The sequence below is a fragment of the Nerophis lumbriciformis genome, linkage group LG13 (genome assembly GCF_033978685.3).
Source record: "Nerophis lumbriciformis linkage group LG13, RoL_Nlum_v2.1, whole genome shotgun sequence".
Classification (NCBI taxonomy): Eukaryota; Metazoa; Chordata; class Actinopteri; order Syngnathiformes; family Syngnathidae; genus Nerophis; species Nerophis lumbriciformis.
Window position 1 is genome coordinate 3,083,455 of NC_084560.2, and position 17,390 is coordinate 3,100,844.

The 17,390-nt window shown below is 45.6% G+C and overlaps 1 protein-coding gene across 1 annotated transcript; it reads left to right on the forward strand.

Moving 5' to 3' along the window:
- Positions 1 to 6,370: 6,370 nt before the first annotated feature.
- LOC133613264 (trace amine-associated receptor 13c-like) lies at positions 6,371 to 8,381 on the forward strand. The gene is made up of 2 exons (XM_061970659.1): positions 6,371 to 6,904; positions 7,026 to 8,381. Exons 1-2 carry the CDS (start codon positions 6,729 to 6,731, stop codon positions 7,840 to 7,842), a joined length of 993 nt encoding a protein of 330 aa, XP_061826643.1. The 5' UTR covers positions 6,371 to 6,728; the 3' UTR covers positions 7,843 to 8,381.
- The last annotated feature ends 9,009 nt before the right edge of the window (positions 8,382 to 17,390 follow it).

The window sequence follows — 17,390 nt, forward strand, 5'->3', positions numbered from 1 at the left end:
ACAATGTGTTACAGGTTTTCCTGTTGACGTTATCATTCCTCTATTTTGCCAGTGTTGTGCAAATGTGTGCACTGTTGAGAATGCGTATTGGCTATCTGTGTGTATTGTAACCTTTTGATCTTTCATTGATTCACATGCTTCTGTTAGTGCTACTAGTTCTGCAGCTTGTGCTGAGTAATTTGATGGTAATTTGAGAGCTTTCAAAACTTTAGTTGCTGTAACAACCGCACATCCTGTTCTATTTTTACTTCACAGAATGCTGCTTCAGCTTCTGGATTCCACTCTACAGGTGATGACATTTTTCAATGTTTTTCACACATTAATTTACTTAATGGAGCTATTATTTCAGCGTCATTTGGTATCCAACTTCTACAGTAATTAATTGATCCTAGAAATGACATACTGTAATTTGCTTCTTTGTTTGTGGTGTTGGTACTGCTGTTTTTCTGCTTTCCACAATAGTGCGTCCATCTTTGTTTAAAGAATGTCCTGGATACTTTACTTCTGTTTTGCATAATTTGACTTTTGTCTTGCTTACTTTGTGTACTTCACTATGTAGATGATTTAATAACGCTAATGTATCTTTTCTACAAGTTTCCTTATCCGGTGATGCTAATAATGTTACGGCTCAGGCTCCTGCCAACGCCACTCATCTGTCTGTGCGCACCTCGGGACACGCCCACGGGTGCGCACATCCAGGGACGCACCGCACGCGTCCCCGCCCTGCAGCAGCCACCAGCTGCAATCACTCACCGGCAATCTACACTCCTGGGTCTGATGAGGGCAAGCTCAATAAAGGACCAGTGGACCCAAGGATCGGCGCGGGAACTTAGTTTTCTCATGGTGTACCGTAAGCAACAAGCTTTATGCTCGATTCATGTTTCCTCTCCGTGCCTTGATTTGTCCCTTGTTTTCTCCCGTGTCCCCGCAGTACCCTCCGTCGCCTGTAAAGTGAGCTGTGCGTCTCACTTTCGCCTGGATCTCCCTCTGGACTCTGACTGCCTCCTTCATTCCTAGACCTTTCTCTCGCCCCTGGATTCTGACGCCTCACTCTCGCCCCGGATCATCTGCCTGCCTCTTGGACCCCTTTTGCCTTGCCCTCTTTGGACTTGTCTGCTCCCTCATCCAACAGAACGGTAATACACAACAGCTAACTACACACATAGTCTAACACCACTCACTCTAGGGTTTTGTCACACACTCCATTTCATTAGTTTAGTTTATATTAGTATTGTTTGTTATTATTATATATATTGAATATACAATATATATATATATAATAAATAATTGTACATACTGCCCCCTGGTGTCTGAGCCGTCACCTCCCCCTTTAGTCTAAACACTACAAATAATATGTCATCAACGTATATCAGGACTTGGCTTCCTCCGGGAGGGTCAAATTTGGACTTGCTTGCATGCATTGCTTGTGAATAGATCGTCAGACTTTCCGCATACCCTTGAGGTAGTCTTGTATAGGTGTATCTTTTCCCTTTATAAGTAAATGCAAACCAAAATTGACTTTCTTTATGTATTGGTATCGAGAAGAATGCATTACTGATATCAATCGCTGTGAAATGTGTCACATCCTGTTCTTAGACTGTTCAACAATGTGTATGGATCTGGTACACATGGTGCACATTGTATTATTGCATTATATATCGCTTGTAAGTCTTGTACCATTCGCCATCCCCCTGAGAGTGGTTGCTTTTTAACAGGAAATATTGGGGTATTACATGGTGAGTCCTCACATTCTATTATAACTCCTGCTTATTAGATCTTCTATTACAAGTTTTATTCCTTCTAATGCATCCGGTTTTAGTGGATATTGTTTTATGCATCCCCAACTCCCCGCCCCTCTGTTGCGAGTTGTCGTGATTAAATGTAACGTGTTTATGTGTGCATTGCATGGAGGTTTTTTCTCACTCCAGACTAGGCCCCCTTAGGAGCCCAATCTAGATTGCATTTTCTTACTCATCCTCTTCCCCAGTGTTTTACCTTTTTCTTATCTTTTACGGGGCGCCTTTGGCGACCCATCAGCGTTCCTGTTCTGTAACCCTGCACACTGTTTGTTTGTCTAATCTTGAACGGGTTTGTGCTGAAAACATCGTTTTGTTGTACTTGTGCAATGACAATAAAGTCCTATCCTATCCTATCCTATATTCTGTTTTTGATCTGATTTGTACTGGTTGTATATTTTTAATTTTGCCCACATCGGTAGGTCCTTTTGACCATAATCCTTTTGGTATTTGGTCTAAAAATACTTCTTCTGCTTCAGTCGGCAGCAGATGTCAGTTTTTTCGCATCAGCCAATTGTAAATGAAGTAGTCGTTTCCTTGCAGCTCTCACCTGCCTTGTCACCCTCGTCCTGCTCTGTCCAATCCTGCATATAATGTTTAAAATCACAACATTGATTGTCCTAATGAACGCTAAATCAATATTCCTAATTCAAATGTTATACGTATTACTTCATGTCATTTTAATTAACATTTTAAACCCACTAAAATCTGTCTATTAGCAAATTAAACTATAATTTGTGTCTGACAGTTACCTTGTAGCATGCTGTCATGCCACACTTATCACTTGTGCACTCTGACTTCCTGTCGTGTGTGATAATCTACAAAATAAAAGCATGCATTTATTCTCGTCTGTAGCTAACTGATAGCTGTTGTGATTGCCATGCCTCCTTATTTATTCTATGTTACAACATTATTTTATCTTAGCGCAGCACCCAGATGTGTGGTGTACTGCAAATGTCTAAAACAATAATCTAACCTAAGAATGTTAGACTACACTTTAAAGTTAAAAGTACATCAGTTAAACGTCCAGCTCCTAATGCGCCACACACACAACTGTGTGTGCGTGTGTGTGTGTGTGTCTCTCTCTCTCTCTCTCTCTCTCTCTCTCTCTCTCTCTCTCTCTCTCTCTCTTCTCTCTCTCTGTCCACACTAGTCACAATATGTCCAATAATGTTCTTCCTTATCTCATCCATTATCTTCCTGTACCCACTCTGGGACAAAAACACTCCATCACACGTTGTATAACTCTTCAAATGTACGCTCAAATTTACCATCCATTTTGACTATTTTTCTCCTTTTCAACAACACATAAATCCAACAACAAATCAGTCTTATAAAATACAACAAGGTCAACAACTATTTAATGTCAAACGTCTCTTTTTATCTCGTATTACACTCTCTCTAATTGGTGTTGTCTTTAAACAGTAATTCCTCCTTCATAATCTGATACTATTGCTAATCCTAGCACAGTCATCACGTCTTGTCATAGTAGGTTTACTGGACAGTCTGGGAAACTTATGAATGGTATGTTACATGAGTTCCCTAACAGGTCTCGCAACCATACTTTTTCTGTTTCTGCTACTGTCACAATTTCACCACTTGCTGCTCTTGTATACATTTTGTTTCCACTTAGTTTTAATCCTGGAAAATGTTCTCTACATGTAGTTCTACATGCTCCGGTGTCGCACAGAAATTTGATGTCTTTGCCATTTATGTCAATTATTATTTCTGGTTTATTCGCTGTTTGTTTACTTAAGTTCTCATAACTTAGTATGTCCTTATGATCAGCTTCTGAGTTCAAACCCCAGCCGAGTCATACCAAAGACTATAAAAATGGGAGCCATTACCTCCCTGCTTGGCACTCAGCATTAAGGGTTGGAATATGGGGTTAAATCACCAAAAATGATTCCCCAGAGCGGCCACCGCTGTTGCTATCTGCTCTCCTCACCTCCCAGGGGGTGAACAAGGGTGATGGGTCAAATGCAGAGAATAATTTTGCCACACCTAGTGTGTGTGTGACAATGATTGATACTTTAACTTTAACTGATCAACGTTTTGTTGTTGTTGGAGCGCTGGGTGTGGCGGCTTCTGTCTGTACTTCTTCCTCACTATCTTCCCTTATAATTTGCCTATTTCGTCTCCTAACTGGGCCTGTCTCATCACCTTCTGCTTTATGAAACATAAGCTTTTCGTCTCTCTTAGCCCTTTCTTTTTCCTCTTCCTCTTCTTTTCCTTTTCATCCCTTTCTTCCTGTTCTTCCTTTCTTTGAGCCATCCTCATCCAGCACTCCAAGTGTTCCCACCCCATGGCCAGTTTCTTTTTGTTATTTCCGCATTTTTGTATTATTGATTCCCGCAGTTTCAATATATCACCTACTTTGAGGCGTCCGGTAAACTCATGTTTTGAGATCAAGTCATCGAGAAATTTCAGTAAGTCTGGATTTATTTTTTCTACTGCTTTCCAGTGTTTACATTTGAACTTGTCTTTTGGACTAACCTTCGGTTTACTTGTCTCTTTTCCCATTTTGAGAATTTGGAGTAATTTGTCGTCCCCTACAGAGCCCAAATTATAAGGAAAACTTTTGTCTTTGTTGTAAGATACTGGTTTAATTTATTATTGTGGTACACGTCGCTTCTACTGAATGTTGTCCCCCAGTGGAGGTGTCTTGCCTACAGGTTCCACAATAACCCACTATTACTTCTCACAACTTTAATATGGAGTGATAGTCTAATGGCGATCACTGCTACGCACTCTCACATTCACATCTTTCACACTTGTTTTACAGAATTTTCAGTTTTTGTGGATTCCGCCGCCCTTCACAATACTGGCCTCTTCAGTTTTAGAATTTTCGCTTTTTGTGTGGACTCTGCTGTCCTTAATTTGGCTTATTTTCAATTTTGAATTTTACGGAATTTTCAGTTTTTGCTGACTCCGCCGTCTTTCTGATTCTTTGGCCTTTTTACCTGTTAGACTAGAGCCATGGATTTACAGGGTTTGTCTATGCGTCGTAACCCTCAGTCACACGCTTTTTAATATTTACCTGTTAGAGCCTTGGATTCACAGGGTTTGTCATATGCGTTGTAACCCTCAGTCACACGCTTTTTTTCCTTTGTAATTCAAAACATACTCACTGAAATCTGCGTTCCTCCCCCTTGTCCTCTGTATTTCCGTCAATCCTCAGATCCCAGCCGTAGAGAAGAAAAATCATCTCGTCAATGGCCACGGTCTGTCTGTATTCGCCTCTCCTGCTGGAATCGTCAGATGTGTTAGAATCCGACTCGAGGGACCAAGAAGATGTCAGGTTCAAACACCAAACTATCTATTAAACGAGACAAGAAGCAAGGAATCAAGCAGAGACAGAGTGGAATTTTGCTCATGAGGAGAGACGTATTGGGCTGTACACTCAGTTACAGTTTTTCCCTATGCTCTAAGATACAGTCTCACGTGCTCCTCTATTTATTCGGGAGGTCCCGAGTTAACATCACTGAGGCTGCTTCTGAAGGGAGGGGTAATGCAAGCAGCCCCAGTAGACACAATACATGATTATTCAGAATGAAAATGTGCTGACACTCGTGATCTCGCCCTGTCTCTGTCCTGTCCGCGCCGAGGTACTCGATGTCCGTCCTTGGTTGTCAGCAGGCAGGGTCTGGAAACAAACTGCTTATACGAGACAACTCGCAAAGCAAGATTACAAGTTGTGCGTTTGCACAAATAGAAAAGTACAACTTCAGCACAATTTATAATAACTATAGCAACGGCGTTTAAGCGTAAGAGTTGTGTGATAACTTATTCATAATTATTCTAACAGAAAGTTCTAAAATTTTACTGACTTTGCAGCGAGCCACCTCACCGAGAGATCCGACCAGCTTCTTTATTTTAGGGAAATTATTTTCCAGTTTTGCACACATTTCTGTTAATAATAATGGTAATAATAATAATAATAAATGTGATGGGAAATCATTTACCTGTTTCTTTTTACAAATGAATTGCTTTTAAAAAGTGCAAGTGATAAACGCTTTTTTAGTGAAACAACAATAAATAAAACCTCATCAACATACATAAAATAAAGATGCATCAATAATCGAATTTTAATTGGATTGTAGCTCTTGAATCATAATTGCAATGGAATCGTGAGGTGCCCAAAGACTCAGAACTCTACTATCCACAGTGTGAATATGCTTAAAAAACTTTATAAATAAAGTTGGTATGGTATAGTAATCCTCACCACCACTGTGGAAAATAAGTTTCTTGCAAGTATCAGGTTTGGCTTAGCATGCTACACACACACACACACACACACACACACACACACACACACACACACACACACACACACACACACACACACACACACACACACACACACACACACACACACGCACACACACACACACACACACAAGCAGCATGACACAAGCAAAGCATCAATGTAAAGTAGGGGAGATTGCTCCAAATGTTGATACTATTGATACCAAGTATCGGTATAGTCTCAGTATGTAAGCAATACTAAATTGATTTGGTCAATATTTTTGTTTTTATTCCCAAATATTTTTTAGGGTCGTTTTGAGCAAATTCAAAATGTATTAAAATAGGCTTTATAAAATGTGTTATTGTGTTTTTTTTTAGTTACTTGCTATGTAAAGAATGTACGGTCTATAATCTATTGCTAAAATATTGTATCAGGACTTAAAATTAGATCAGATCTGAGGCCAAGAAATCGTATTCAGGATGCGAGGCCAAAATTGTTGATTGGGACTTCCCTAATTGCAATCACGTTCATTGGGTGGAACTGGAACAGTGACAGTGTGATCCGCCAATGAGATCGCAATGGATGGATGACGTTGGCTCACTGAGGGGAGGAATGAGCATCAATGAAGATATAAAAGAAAGACGTATAAGAGAGAGGTTTGGACTCATCTCTTCGTCCACCCGATGATGGAGACGGAGGACCAATCAGAGCTCTGCTTTCCACAACTAAGCAACATCTCCTGCAAGAAGCCCATGTCTCATTGGTCTGGTGATATACTTTTGACAGTTCTGCTGTCCGTTATCTGTGTCTTCACTGTGTTTCTCAACCTGCTGGTTATCATCTCAATCTCCCATTTCAGGTACATTTTTTTCATCCTGAAATCATGTTTGTCAACGTGTTCTCGCTGTATTGTCACCGCCTGTTTGTTTTGTCAGGACTCTAGTTAGGAGCGATGTTCTTAATTTGTTCTTCATCTCCAGGCAGCTCCACACTCCCACCAAACTCCTCCTCCTCTCTCTCGCGGTCTCTGACTTGCTGGTGGGCCTCCTGGTGATTCCAGGTGAGATCTACATGAGAACGTCCTGCTGGGCCCTGGGCGATGTTCTCTGTTCTCTGTGGAGCTACATGGTCTTCATAGTGACGTTTGCTTCAGTGGCACACATGGTGCTGATATCAGCTGATCGTTATGTGGCCATTTGTGATCCTCTGCATTACAACACCAGGGTCACTGTGGGAAGAGTTCGATTCTGTGTTTGTCTCTGTTGGTTCTCTTTCTTCCCCTACTGTGGCATCATTTTGAAGGAACAGCTGGCTCACCCCGCCATGTATAAGTCATGCCACGGAGAGTGTGTCATTGGTTTTGAATATGCCTCAGGTGTTGTTGACATTGTTGTGGGCTTTGTCCTCCCTCTCAGCATCATCTTCATTCTGTACATGAGAGTGTTTATGGTTGCAGTGTCTCAGGCGCGAGCCATGCGCTCTCATGTTGCATCCATCAAACACCATCATTCAGTCACTGTTAGGGCAAAGAAATCAGAGTTGAAGGCCGCCAGGACTCTTGGTGTCGTCATCCTTGTCTTCATCATGTGTTTATGTCCATATTTCATTTTTACTCTGGCAAGTGACAACAAAATAATATCTTTATTGGCTCATTATGCTGTTTACTTATTTGACTTCAACTCGTGTTTAAACCCGTTGATTTATACCTTGTTTTATCCCTGGTTTAGAAAAGCAGCTCGATGTGTTGTCACGCTGCGCATACTGAAGTCTGGCTCTAGGGGAGACAACATACTTTAGACCAAAAGGTGAAATATTAATGTTTACAGTGTCGATTGTAGTAATTAGTTAACCAGATGTAAGTAAGCAGCCTCTTTTCCACGGATGAAATTGTAAAGACATCCACATGATTTAAACTGTAATGAACACTGACCCTATTTGAAGTGCAAGTGAATTTCATTTGCTCAATCTTTGAGCTGGAAATGCCAAGAAAGTAGAAATAAAGTAAAGAAGGTGACTCACAGAAGGATGTTGGGTGAAGAAATAAGTTTCACATTAGAGTAGGACATATATCAGACTATTATCTCATAACCTAACCTAAAACCTGATAGAACTGCAGGAAATAATGAAATATTTACAATGCATCTTTTAAAAAATCAACTTGACCATCAAGGATCTATTGTAACCACTTATATCATTTTTAATCATGATGATCTTACATCACACCCGAGTATTCATATCTCTACCCTGGATGTATTGCAGTTCTTCTCATAGTTAAAATTGTTTATGCTTAAAAACTACTAACAGGTTAATATTTCCCAAATAAATTCATGACCTCAACTGAGCTTTCTTTTGTTCTGTCTCTCTAATTGTATTGCTTCAACTGTGCTGTACTATACTCTGTACTATAATCCTCCTGATAAGACATTATGTACATAATATGTAACATCATGTCATACATGTTGACAAAAAGGTGAGTATGATTAGTTGTTGTGTAACCATTACTCACACTGACATTACACTTTAAAAAAAAGTCCTGTTGCTGTTTCATTTTTTTTAGTGGCCGTCTTGTGCTGATATGACAAAACATTGTACAAGTGTTGACGTTAATCAGGAGCATAACTGACAAATTTCATAATATCAATAATGAATGAGTGACCATCCCAGGATTAAAATATGACTTTAGTCAAAACATTGTTTATAATGTAAATATACACTTTATTCTGTCCTTTCCAGCCAATTATAAATTTCATATTGTCGATGTACAAACCCTGTTTCCATATGAGTTGGGAAATTGTATTAGATGTAAATATAAACGGAATACAATGATTTGAAAATAATTTTCAATGCATATTCAGTTGAATATGCTACAAAGACAACATATTTGATGTTCAAACTGATAAATATTTTTTTTTTTTTGCAAATAATCATTAACTTTAGAATTTGATGCCAGCAACACGTGACAACGAAGGTGGTAATAAATACTGATAAAGTTGAGGAATGCTCATCAAACACTTATTTGGAACATCCCACAGGTGAACAGGCTAATTGGGAACAGGTGGGTGCCATGATTGGGTATAAAAGTAGTCATTCACAAACAAGGATGGGGCGAGGGTCACCACATTGGCAACAAATGCCTGATCAAATTGTTGAACAGTTTAAGAAAAACCTTTCTCAACCAGCTATTGCAAGGAATTTAGGGATTTCACCATCTACGCTCCGTAATATCATCAAAGGGTTCAGAGAATCTGGAGAAATCACTGCACGTAAGCAGCTAAGCCTGTGACCTTCGATTCCTCAGGCTGTACTGCATCAACAAGCGACATCAGTGTGTAAAGGATATCATCACATGGGCTCAGGAACACTTCAGAAACCCACTGTCAGATTGGACTGATACAAGGTGGAAAAGTGTTCTGTGGTCTGACAAGTCCACATTTCAAATTGTTTTTGGAAACTGTGGACGTTGTGTCCTCCGGACCAAAGAGGAAAAGAACCATCCGGATTGTTATAGGCGCAAAGTGTAAAAGGCAGCATGTGTGATGGTATGGGGGTGTATTAGTGGCCAAGACATGGGTAACTTACACATCTGCGAAGGCACCATTAATGCTAAAAGGTACATACAGGTTTTGGAGCAACATATGTTGCCATCCAAGCAACGTTACCATGGACACCACCAAACCCCACCCCCCCAACCCCGCCCACCTCAACCGACGCCCGGTCCATTTGACCGTGCCCATAGTTGGAAACCCCAGCAGGATGTGTTGAACAGTGTGGCATTGGGTGGTCTGATTTGTCCATCAGGGAGTGATATGGTTAACACTAGTTTTGGGCCTTGATGTTTCAGAGTTATTCGACTTTTAAAGAATTTAGCTTCTTCACTATATTCCGGGGGCCCTCCCACTTTTGAGAATGCCAATGTTGTCTTTTAACACTTCTTATCAGAACCCACTCTCCTGGTTCCACTAGGTCTGCTATCTTGTGGAGACACAAAAGGTCTGTCTCTTAATTTCTCCAGCATCTTGCAAATATAATCTGCTAAATTTGGTAGCTGATAAGGTCTTCCAAATATTATTTCATATGGTGTGAATCCTGGTGTACTTGTAATGTTCATGTACATTTTACTAAATCTATACATTGTGTCTATGGACGTTTTGTTTCTTCCATACATTTCTTTAGTCTATTTTTAATTGTTCCGTTTGTCCTTTCCACTAGTCCTGCACTTTGTGGATGATAAGCACAGTGGTTTTTGAGATCAATGTGGAATAATGATTCTATATTCTTGATTAATTGATTTACAAAATGAGGTCCATTGTCACTGTATAGATTTAGGTATACCATATCTTGGTATTATCTTTGCATAATGCTTTTGCTACTGTTAGCACATCTACTTTTCCTTCCATCCATCCATCTTCTTCCGCTTATCCGAGGTCGGGTCGCGGGGACAGCAGCTTAAGCAGGGAAGCCCAGACTTCCCTCTCCCCAGCCACTTCGTCCAGCTCTTCCTGTGGGACCCCGAGGCGTTCCCAGGCCAGCCGGGAGACATAGTCTTCCCAACGTGTCCTGGGTCTTCCCCGCGGCCTCCTACCGGTGGGACGTGCCCTAAACACCTCCCTAGGGAGGCGTTCGGGTGGCATCCTGACCAGATGCCCGAACCACCTCATCTGGCTCCTCTCGATGTGGAGGAGCAGCGGCTTTACTTTGAGCTCCTCCCGGATGGCAGAGCTTCTCACCCTATCTCTAAGGGAGAGCCCCGCCACCCGGCGGAGGAAACTCATTTCGGCCGCTTGTACCCGTGATCTTGTCCTTTCGGTCATAACCCAAAGCTCATGACCATAGGTGAGGATGGGAACGTAGATCGACCGGTAAATTGAGAGCTTTGCCTTCCGGCTCAGCTCCTTCTTCACCACAACGGATCGATACAGCGTCCGCATTACTGAAGACGCCGCACCGATCCGCCTGTCGATCTCACGATCCACTCTTCCCCCACTCGTGAACAAGACTCCGAGGTACTTGAACTCCTCCACTTGGGGAAAGATCTCCTCCCCAACCCGGAGATGGCACTCCACCCTTTTCCGGGCGAGAACCATGGACTCGGACTTGGAGGTGCTGATTCTCATCCCAGTCGCTTCACACTCAGCTGCGAACCGATCCAGTGAGAGCTGAAGATCCTGGCCAGATGAAGCCATCAGGACCACATCATCTGCAAAAAGCAGAGACCTAATCCTGCAGCCACCAAACCAGATCCCCTCAATGCCTTGACTGCGCCTAGAAATTCTGTCCATAAAAGTTATGAACAGAATCGGTGACAAAGGGCAGCCTTGGCGGAGTCCAACCCTCACTGGAAACGTGTCCGACTTACTACCGGCTATGCGGACCAAGCTCTGGCACTGATCATACAGGGAGCGGACTGCCACAATCAGACAGTCCGATACCCCATACTCTCGGAGCACTCCCCACAGGACTTCCCGAGGGACACGGTCGAATGCCTTCTCCAAGTCCACAAAACACATGTAGACTGGTTGGGCAAACTCCCATGCACCCTCAAGGACCCTGCCGAGAGTATAGAGCTGGTCCACAGTTCCACGACCAGGACGAAAACCACACTGTTCCTCCTGAATCCGAGGTTCGACTATCCGGCGTAGCCTCCTCTCCAGTACACCTGAATAGACCTTACCGGGAAGGCTGAGGAGTGTGATCCCACGATAGTTAGAACCCACCCTCCGGTTCCCCTTCTTAAAGAGAGGAACCACCACCCCGGTCTGCCAATCCAGAGGTACCGCCCCCGATGTCCACGCGATGCTGCAGAGTCTTGTCAACCAAGACAGCCCCACAGCATCCAGAGCCTTAAGGAACTCCGGGCGGTTCTCATCTACCCCCGGGGCCTTGCCACCGAGGAGCTTTTTAACTACCTCAGCAACCTCAGCCCCAGAAATAGGAGAGCCCACCACAGACTCCCCAGGCACTGCTTCCTCATAGGAAGACGTGTTGGTGGGATTGAGGAGGTCTTCGAAGTATTCCCTCCACCGATCCACAACATCCGCAGTCGAGGTCAGCAGAACACCATCCTCACCATACACGGTGTTGATAGTGCACTGCTTCCCCTTCCTGAGGCGGCGGTTGGTGGACCAGAATTGCTTCGAAGCCGTCCGGAAGTCGTTTTCCATGGTCTCACCGAACTCCTCCCATGTCCGAGTTTTTGCCTCTGCGACCGCTGAAGCCGCACACCGCTTGGCCTGTCGGTACTTGTCCGCTGCCTCAGGAGTCCTATGAGCCAAAAGAACCCGATAGGACTCCTTCTTCAGCTTGACGGCATCCCTCACCGCCGGTGTCCACCAACGGGTTCTAGGATTACCGCCACGACAAGCACCAACTACCTTGCGGCCACAGCTCCAATCAGCCGCCTCGACAATAGAGGCGCGGAACATGGTCCATTCGGACTCAATGTCCAGCACCTCCCTCGTGACATGTTCAAAGTTCTTCCGGAGGTGGGAATTGAAACTATCTCTGACAGGAGACTCTGCCAGACGTTCCCAGCAAACCCTCACAATGCGTTTGGGCCTGCCAGGTCTGTCCGGCATCCTCCCCCACCATCGCAGCCAACTCACCACCAGATGGTGATCGGTAGAAAGCTCCGCCCCTCTCTTCACCCGAGTGTCCAAAACATGAGGCCGCAAATCCGATGACACAACTACAAAGTCGATCATGGAACTGCGGCCTAGGGTGTCCTGGTGCCAAGTGCACATATGGACACCCTTATGTTTGAACATGGTGTTTGTTATTGACAATCTGTGACGAGCACAAAAGTCCAATAACAAAACACCACTCGGATTCAGATCCGGGCGGCCATTCTTCCCAATCACGCCTCTCCAGGTTTCACTGTCACTGCCAACATAAGCATTGAAGTCTCCCAGTAGAATGAGGGAATCACCCGGGGGCGCACTCTCAAGTACTCCCTCGAGTGAATCCAAAAAGGGTGGGTACTCTGAGCTGTGGTTTGGCGCATAAGCGCAAACCACAGTCAGGACCCGTTCCCCCACCCGAAGGCGGAGGGAAGCTACCCTCTCGTCCACCGGGTTGAACTCCAATGTGCAGGCTCTGAGCCGGGGGGAAACAAGAATTGCCACCCCAGCCCGTCGCCTCTCACTGCCGGCAACGCCAGAGTGGAAGAGAGTCCAGCCCCTCTCGAGAGAACTGGTTCCAGAGCCCTTGCTGTGCGTCGAAGTGAGTCCGACTATATCTAGCCGGAACTTCTCCACCTCGCGCACTAGCTCAGGCTCCTTCCCCCCCAGCGAGGTGACGTTCCACGTCCCAAGAGCTAGCTTCTGTAGCCGAGGATCGGACCGCCAAGTGCCCTGCCTTCGGCTTCCGCCCAGCTCACATCGCACCCGACCTCTATGACCCCTGCTATGGGTGGTGAGCCCATTGGAGGGGGGACCCACGTTGCCTCTTCGGGCTGTGCCCGGCCGGGCCCCATGGGGGCAGGCCTGGCCACCAGGCGCTCGCCATCGTGCCCCACCTCCGGGCCTGGCTCCAGAGGGGGGCCCCGGTGACCCGCGTCCAGGCGAGGGAAATCTGGGTTCCTTGTCAGTGTTCCTCATAGAGATCTTCGAGCTGCTCTTTGTCTGATCCCTCACCTAGGACCAGTTTGCCTTGGGAGACCCTACCAGGGGGCATAAAGCCCCCGGACAACATAGCTCCTAGGATCATTGGGACACGCAAACTCCTCTACCACGTTAAGGTGGCAGCTCAGAGAGGAGATCTGTGTCTGACAGTTACATTGTAGCATGCTGTCATGCCACACTTATCACTTGTGCACTCTGACTTCCTGTCGTGTGTGATAATCTACAAAATAAAAGCATGCATTTATTCTCGTCTGTAGCTAACTGATAGCTGTTGTGATTGCCACGCCTCCTTATTTATTCTATGTTACGCCATTATCTCATCTTAGCGCAGCACCCAGATGTGTGGTGTACTGCAAATGTCTAAAAAATAATCTAACCTAAAAATGTTAGACTACACTTTAAAGTTAAACGTACATCCGTTAAACGCCCAGCTCCTAATGCGCCGCACACACAACTGTGTTTGTGTGTGTGTGTGTGTGTGTGTGCACATTCCCATGTCTCGACGGGATCACCACCTTATCGTGATGAGGCACTTTGCGCGTCTCCATGACCCCTAGAGCTCTGTCGGCTGGAGTCTCGCCCTCCTGGCAGGGTCACCCAAGCCGAACAGGTCGAAGGGTAGAGACCAGACTAAGAGTGATCCCAAACCACGAGACCTCAATGGCAGAGCAGGCGGAGGGCGTTGGGTGTGAGAACCACCACAACGGCTGCGAAGGCGGAAGAAGGCATCCCACAGCCATGTGGGTTAAACCGGGAGGAAGTATGGCTACGGGAGTAAACCCCAAATGAAAAATCTGTGCTTCGGGGACACACACATGGGCAGGTTTCCAGCAGACCGGATCTCTGGCTGACTGGATCTCTGGCAGTCCCCTGCAACTGCACTCACCTGAAGGTCGTCTCAAGTTTCTCTCGTGCCACTGGAATATGGTGGATGTGGCCAAGATTGTGGGGGAAGGAACTGCGCGCACCATCCCTCACACAAATACACTCTTTGCGCAGGCTTCAGCTTCTTCCGAAAAGTCTTCTGGCGACAGGATAAAGCGACGGGGGCAGGTCAAGGATGTGACTGGAAGCTCCTAGCTTGAATCCTGCACAGAGGCGACATGGGTGTGATAGTCGTTGTGAAGATTGGGATCAGGAACATGATCTTCCTTCGGCAGCTGCCCATGTGACTGAGCAGCCCTATTTAGGGTCCGCACTGCTCACCCCAAATTGGGGAAGGGTCTGGAAAAGGTGACCCAAAAATGGTTTGTTCCTCACACCTGGGTGGAAAACCGCAGCCACCAAGGCATCCCCTACTGCGGTCGAAAACATAACAAAGGAAAGTATATGACTATACACCTGGCTACCTGGAATGTCCGCACCCTCCTCGACACGCAGGATGGGACGGAGAGACCTCATAGACGGACGGCGCTCATTGCACATGAGCTCAAGAGATACAATGTCGACATCGCAGCACTCAGTGAAACTCGGTTGTCGGGTGAAGACTCCCTGACAGAAGTCGGTGAAGGCTATACCTTCTTCTAGAAGGGTCTCCCGGAAGGCGAACGTAGGCTCCATGGAGTTGGCTTTGCTGTAAAAAGAAAACTACTCAATAACATCCCAGAGTCCCCCCAAGGCATCAGTGAGCGGCTCATGAGCTGGCGTATCCCCCTGATGAAAGGCCGGTTTGCTACGCTACTCAGTGCGTATGCCCCTACCTTGGATGCTGATAGTAACATCAAAGATGCCTTCTACGAGTCTCTTGCGGCGGCCCTATCCAGAGTCCCTAAGTCCGATAAGCTTGTCCTCATGGGTGACTTCAATGCCCGAGTTGGCACAGATGCCCAGCTCTGGACTAAAATAATCGGGCTTCATGGATCTGGGAAAATAAACAACAACGGCATTCGACTCCTCTCTCTGTGCTCTGAGCACCAACTTCTCATCACTAACACAATTTTTCAGTTAAAAAAGAAATACATAACATCTTGGATGCACCCACGGTCCAAACATTGGCACCTGCTGGACTATATAATTACACGGCAACAAGATCGACAAGACGTCTGCATAACCAGGGCCTTACGTGGGGCTGAATGCTGGACTGACCACCGGCTGATCAGATCCAAGCTGAGGATGAAAATCCGACCCCCGCACAAGAAACAGCAGCCAAGAAAGCGACTGAACTGCAGGGCCCTGGATTCTCCAGAGTGTACATCTCGCTACTGCAGCAAGCTGGCTACGGGGCTTTCCACCTTGGAGGACTACGGCACCACCTGTGACATGGACAGTGAGTGGGCAAAACTGAGGTCAACATTACATCAAGCTGCCTCTGAAACCATCGGCTTTACTCAGAAGCACCATCAAGACCGGTTCGACAACAGCTCGGTAGAAATACAGGAGCTGCTGGACGCCAAGCGCAAAGCCCATGCTGCCCTGCTCTCCAACCCTCACTCTCCATCACTCCTCCACCATTATAAAACAACCAGAGCTGAGACACAGAAACAACTGCGGCTCATGGAAAATGAATGGTGGCTCAAAAAAGCCCAGGAGATCCAGGGATATGCAGATACTAATAATACCTACGCATTCTACGCTGCTGCAAAATCCATCTATGGCCCACAAAAGCGAAGCATCACTCCAGTAAGATCCGCAGACGGACACGTGTTATTCAAGGATAAACAACAAATTCTTGAGCGTTGGGCTGAGCACTTCGAATCACTGCTCAATAAAATAAACCCCTCTGATCCATTAGTGCTCAATGCACTCCCAGATCTCCCGCTTTCTCCCTTCCTTGATGACCCTCCCATGTTCAGTGAGGTTCTTACTGCAATCAGGAGCCTCAAAAACAACAAGAGCCCTGGCCCTGACGGAATTCCGGCTGAGATACTAAAGAAGGGAGGCTATCTACTGAAGCGGAAGCTGTTTCACTTCATACTAGCCATCTGGCACAGGGAGGCCCTGCCTCAAGAATGGAAAGACATCAACATCGTCACCATCTACAAGAGGAAAGGAGATAAATCATCTTGTGGAAATAGTCGTGGCATCTCCCTTCTCTCAGTGGCCGGCAAGGTACTTGCAAAGATTATGCTTTCTCGCCTTACATTTCTAGCAGAGGGCATCCTCCCAGAGACACAGTGTGGCTTCAGAAAGAACCGAAGTACACTAGACATGATCTTCGCTGCCCGTCAAATCCAGGAGAAATGCAGGGAACAAAACAAGGACCTCTACATTACCTTTATTGACCTCACCAAGGCCTTTGACACAGTTGACCGTGATTTGCTCTGGAGCATCCTCAGGAAGTTTGGTGTCCCCCCCAAGTTTCTCAGCATACTAAAACAGTTTCATGATGGTATGCAGGCCTGTGTACTTGTAGGCAGTGAGCAGTCCCCCTCTTTCCCCGTGAAAGTAGGGGTGAAGCAGGGGTGTGTACTGGCCCCAGCGATCTTCAATCTTTTCCTGGCAGCAGCCACACTCCTATTCCGCCAGTCCATCACGAAGGATAGTGGTGTCTCCAACGAGTTTCGCCTGGATGGGAGCCTATTCAATATCCGGCGCCTACAGGCACCAACATCCAGGAGCTGCAATATGCAGACGACTGCGCACTCCTCGCTCACACTCCTGATGCCATGCAGCATGCACTAGACACCATGTCATTAGTCTACCGCTCACTAGGTCTGGTGATCAACATTCAGAAAACAGAGGTTCTCATCCAGGAGAGGTCCCCATCCCCTACACCCCCTGTCTTTA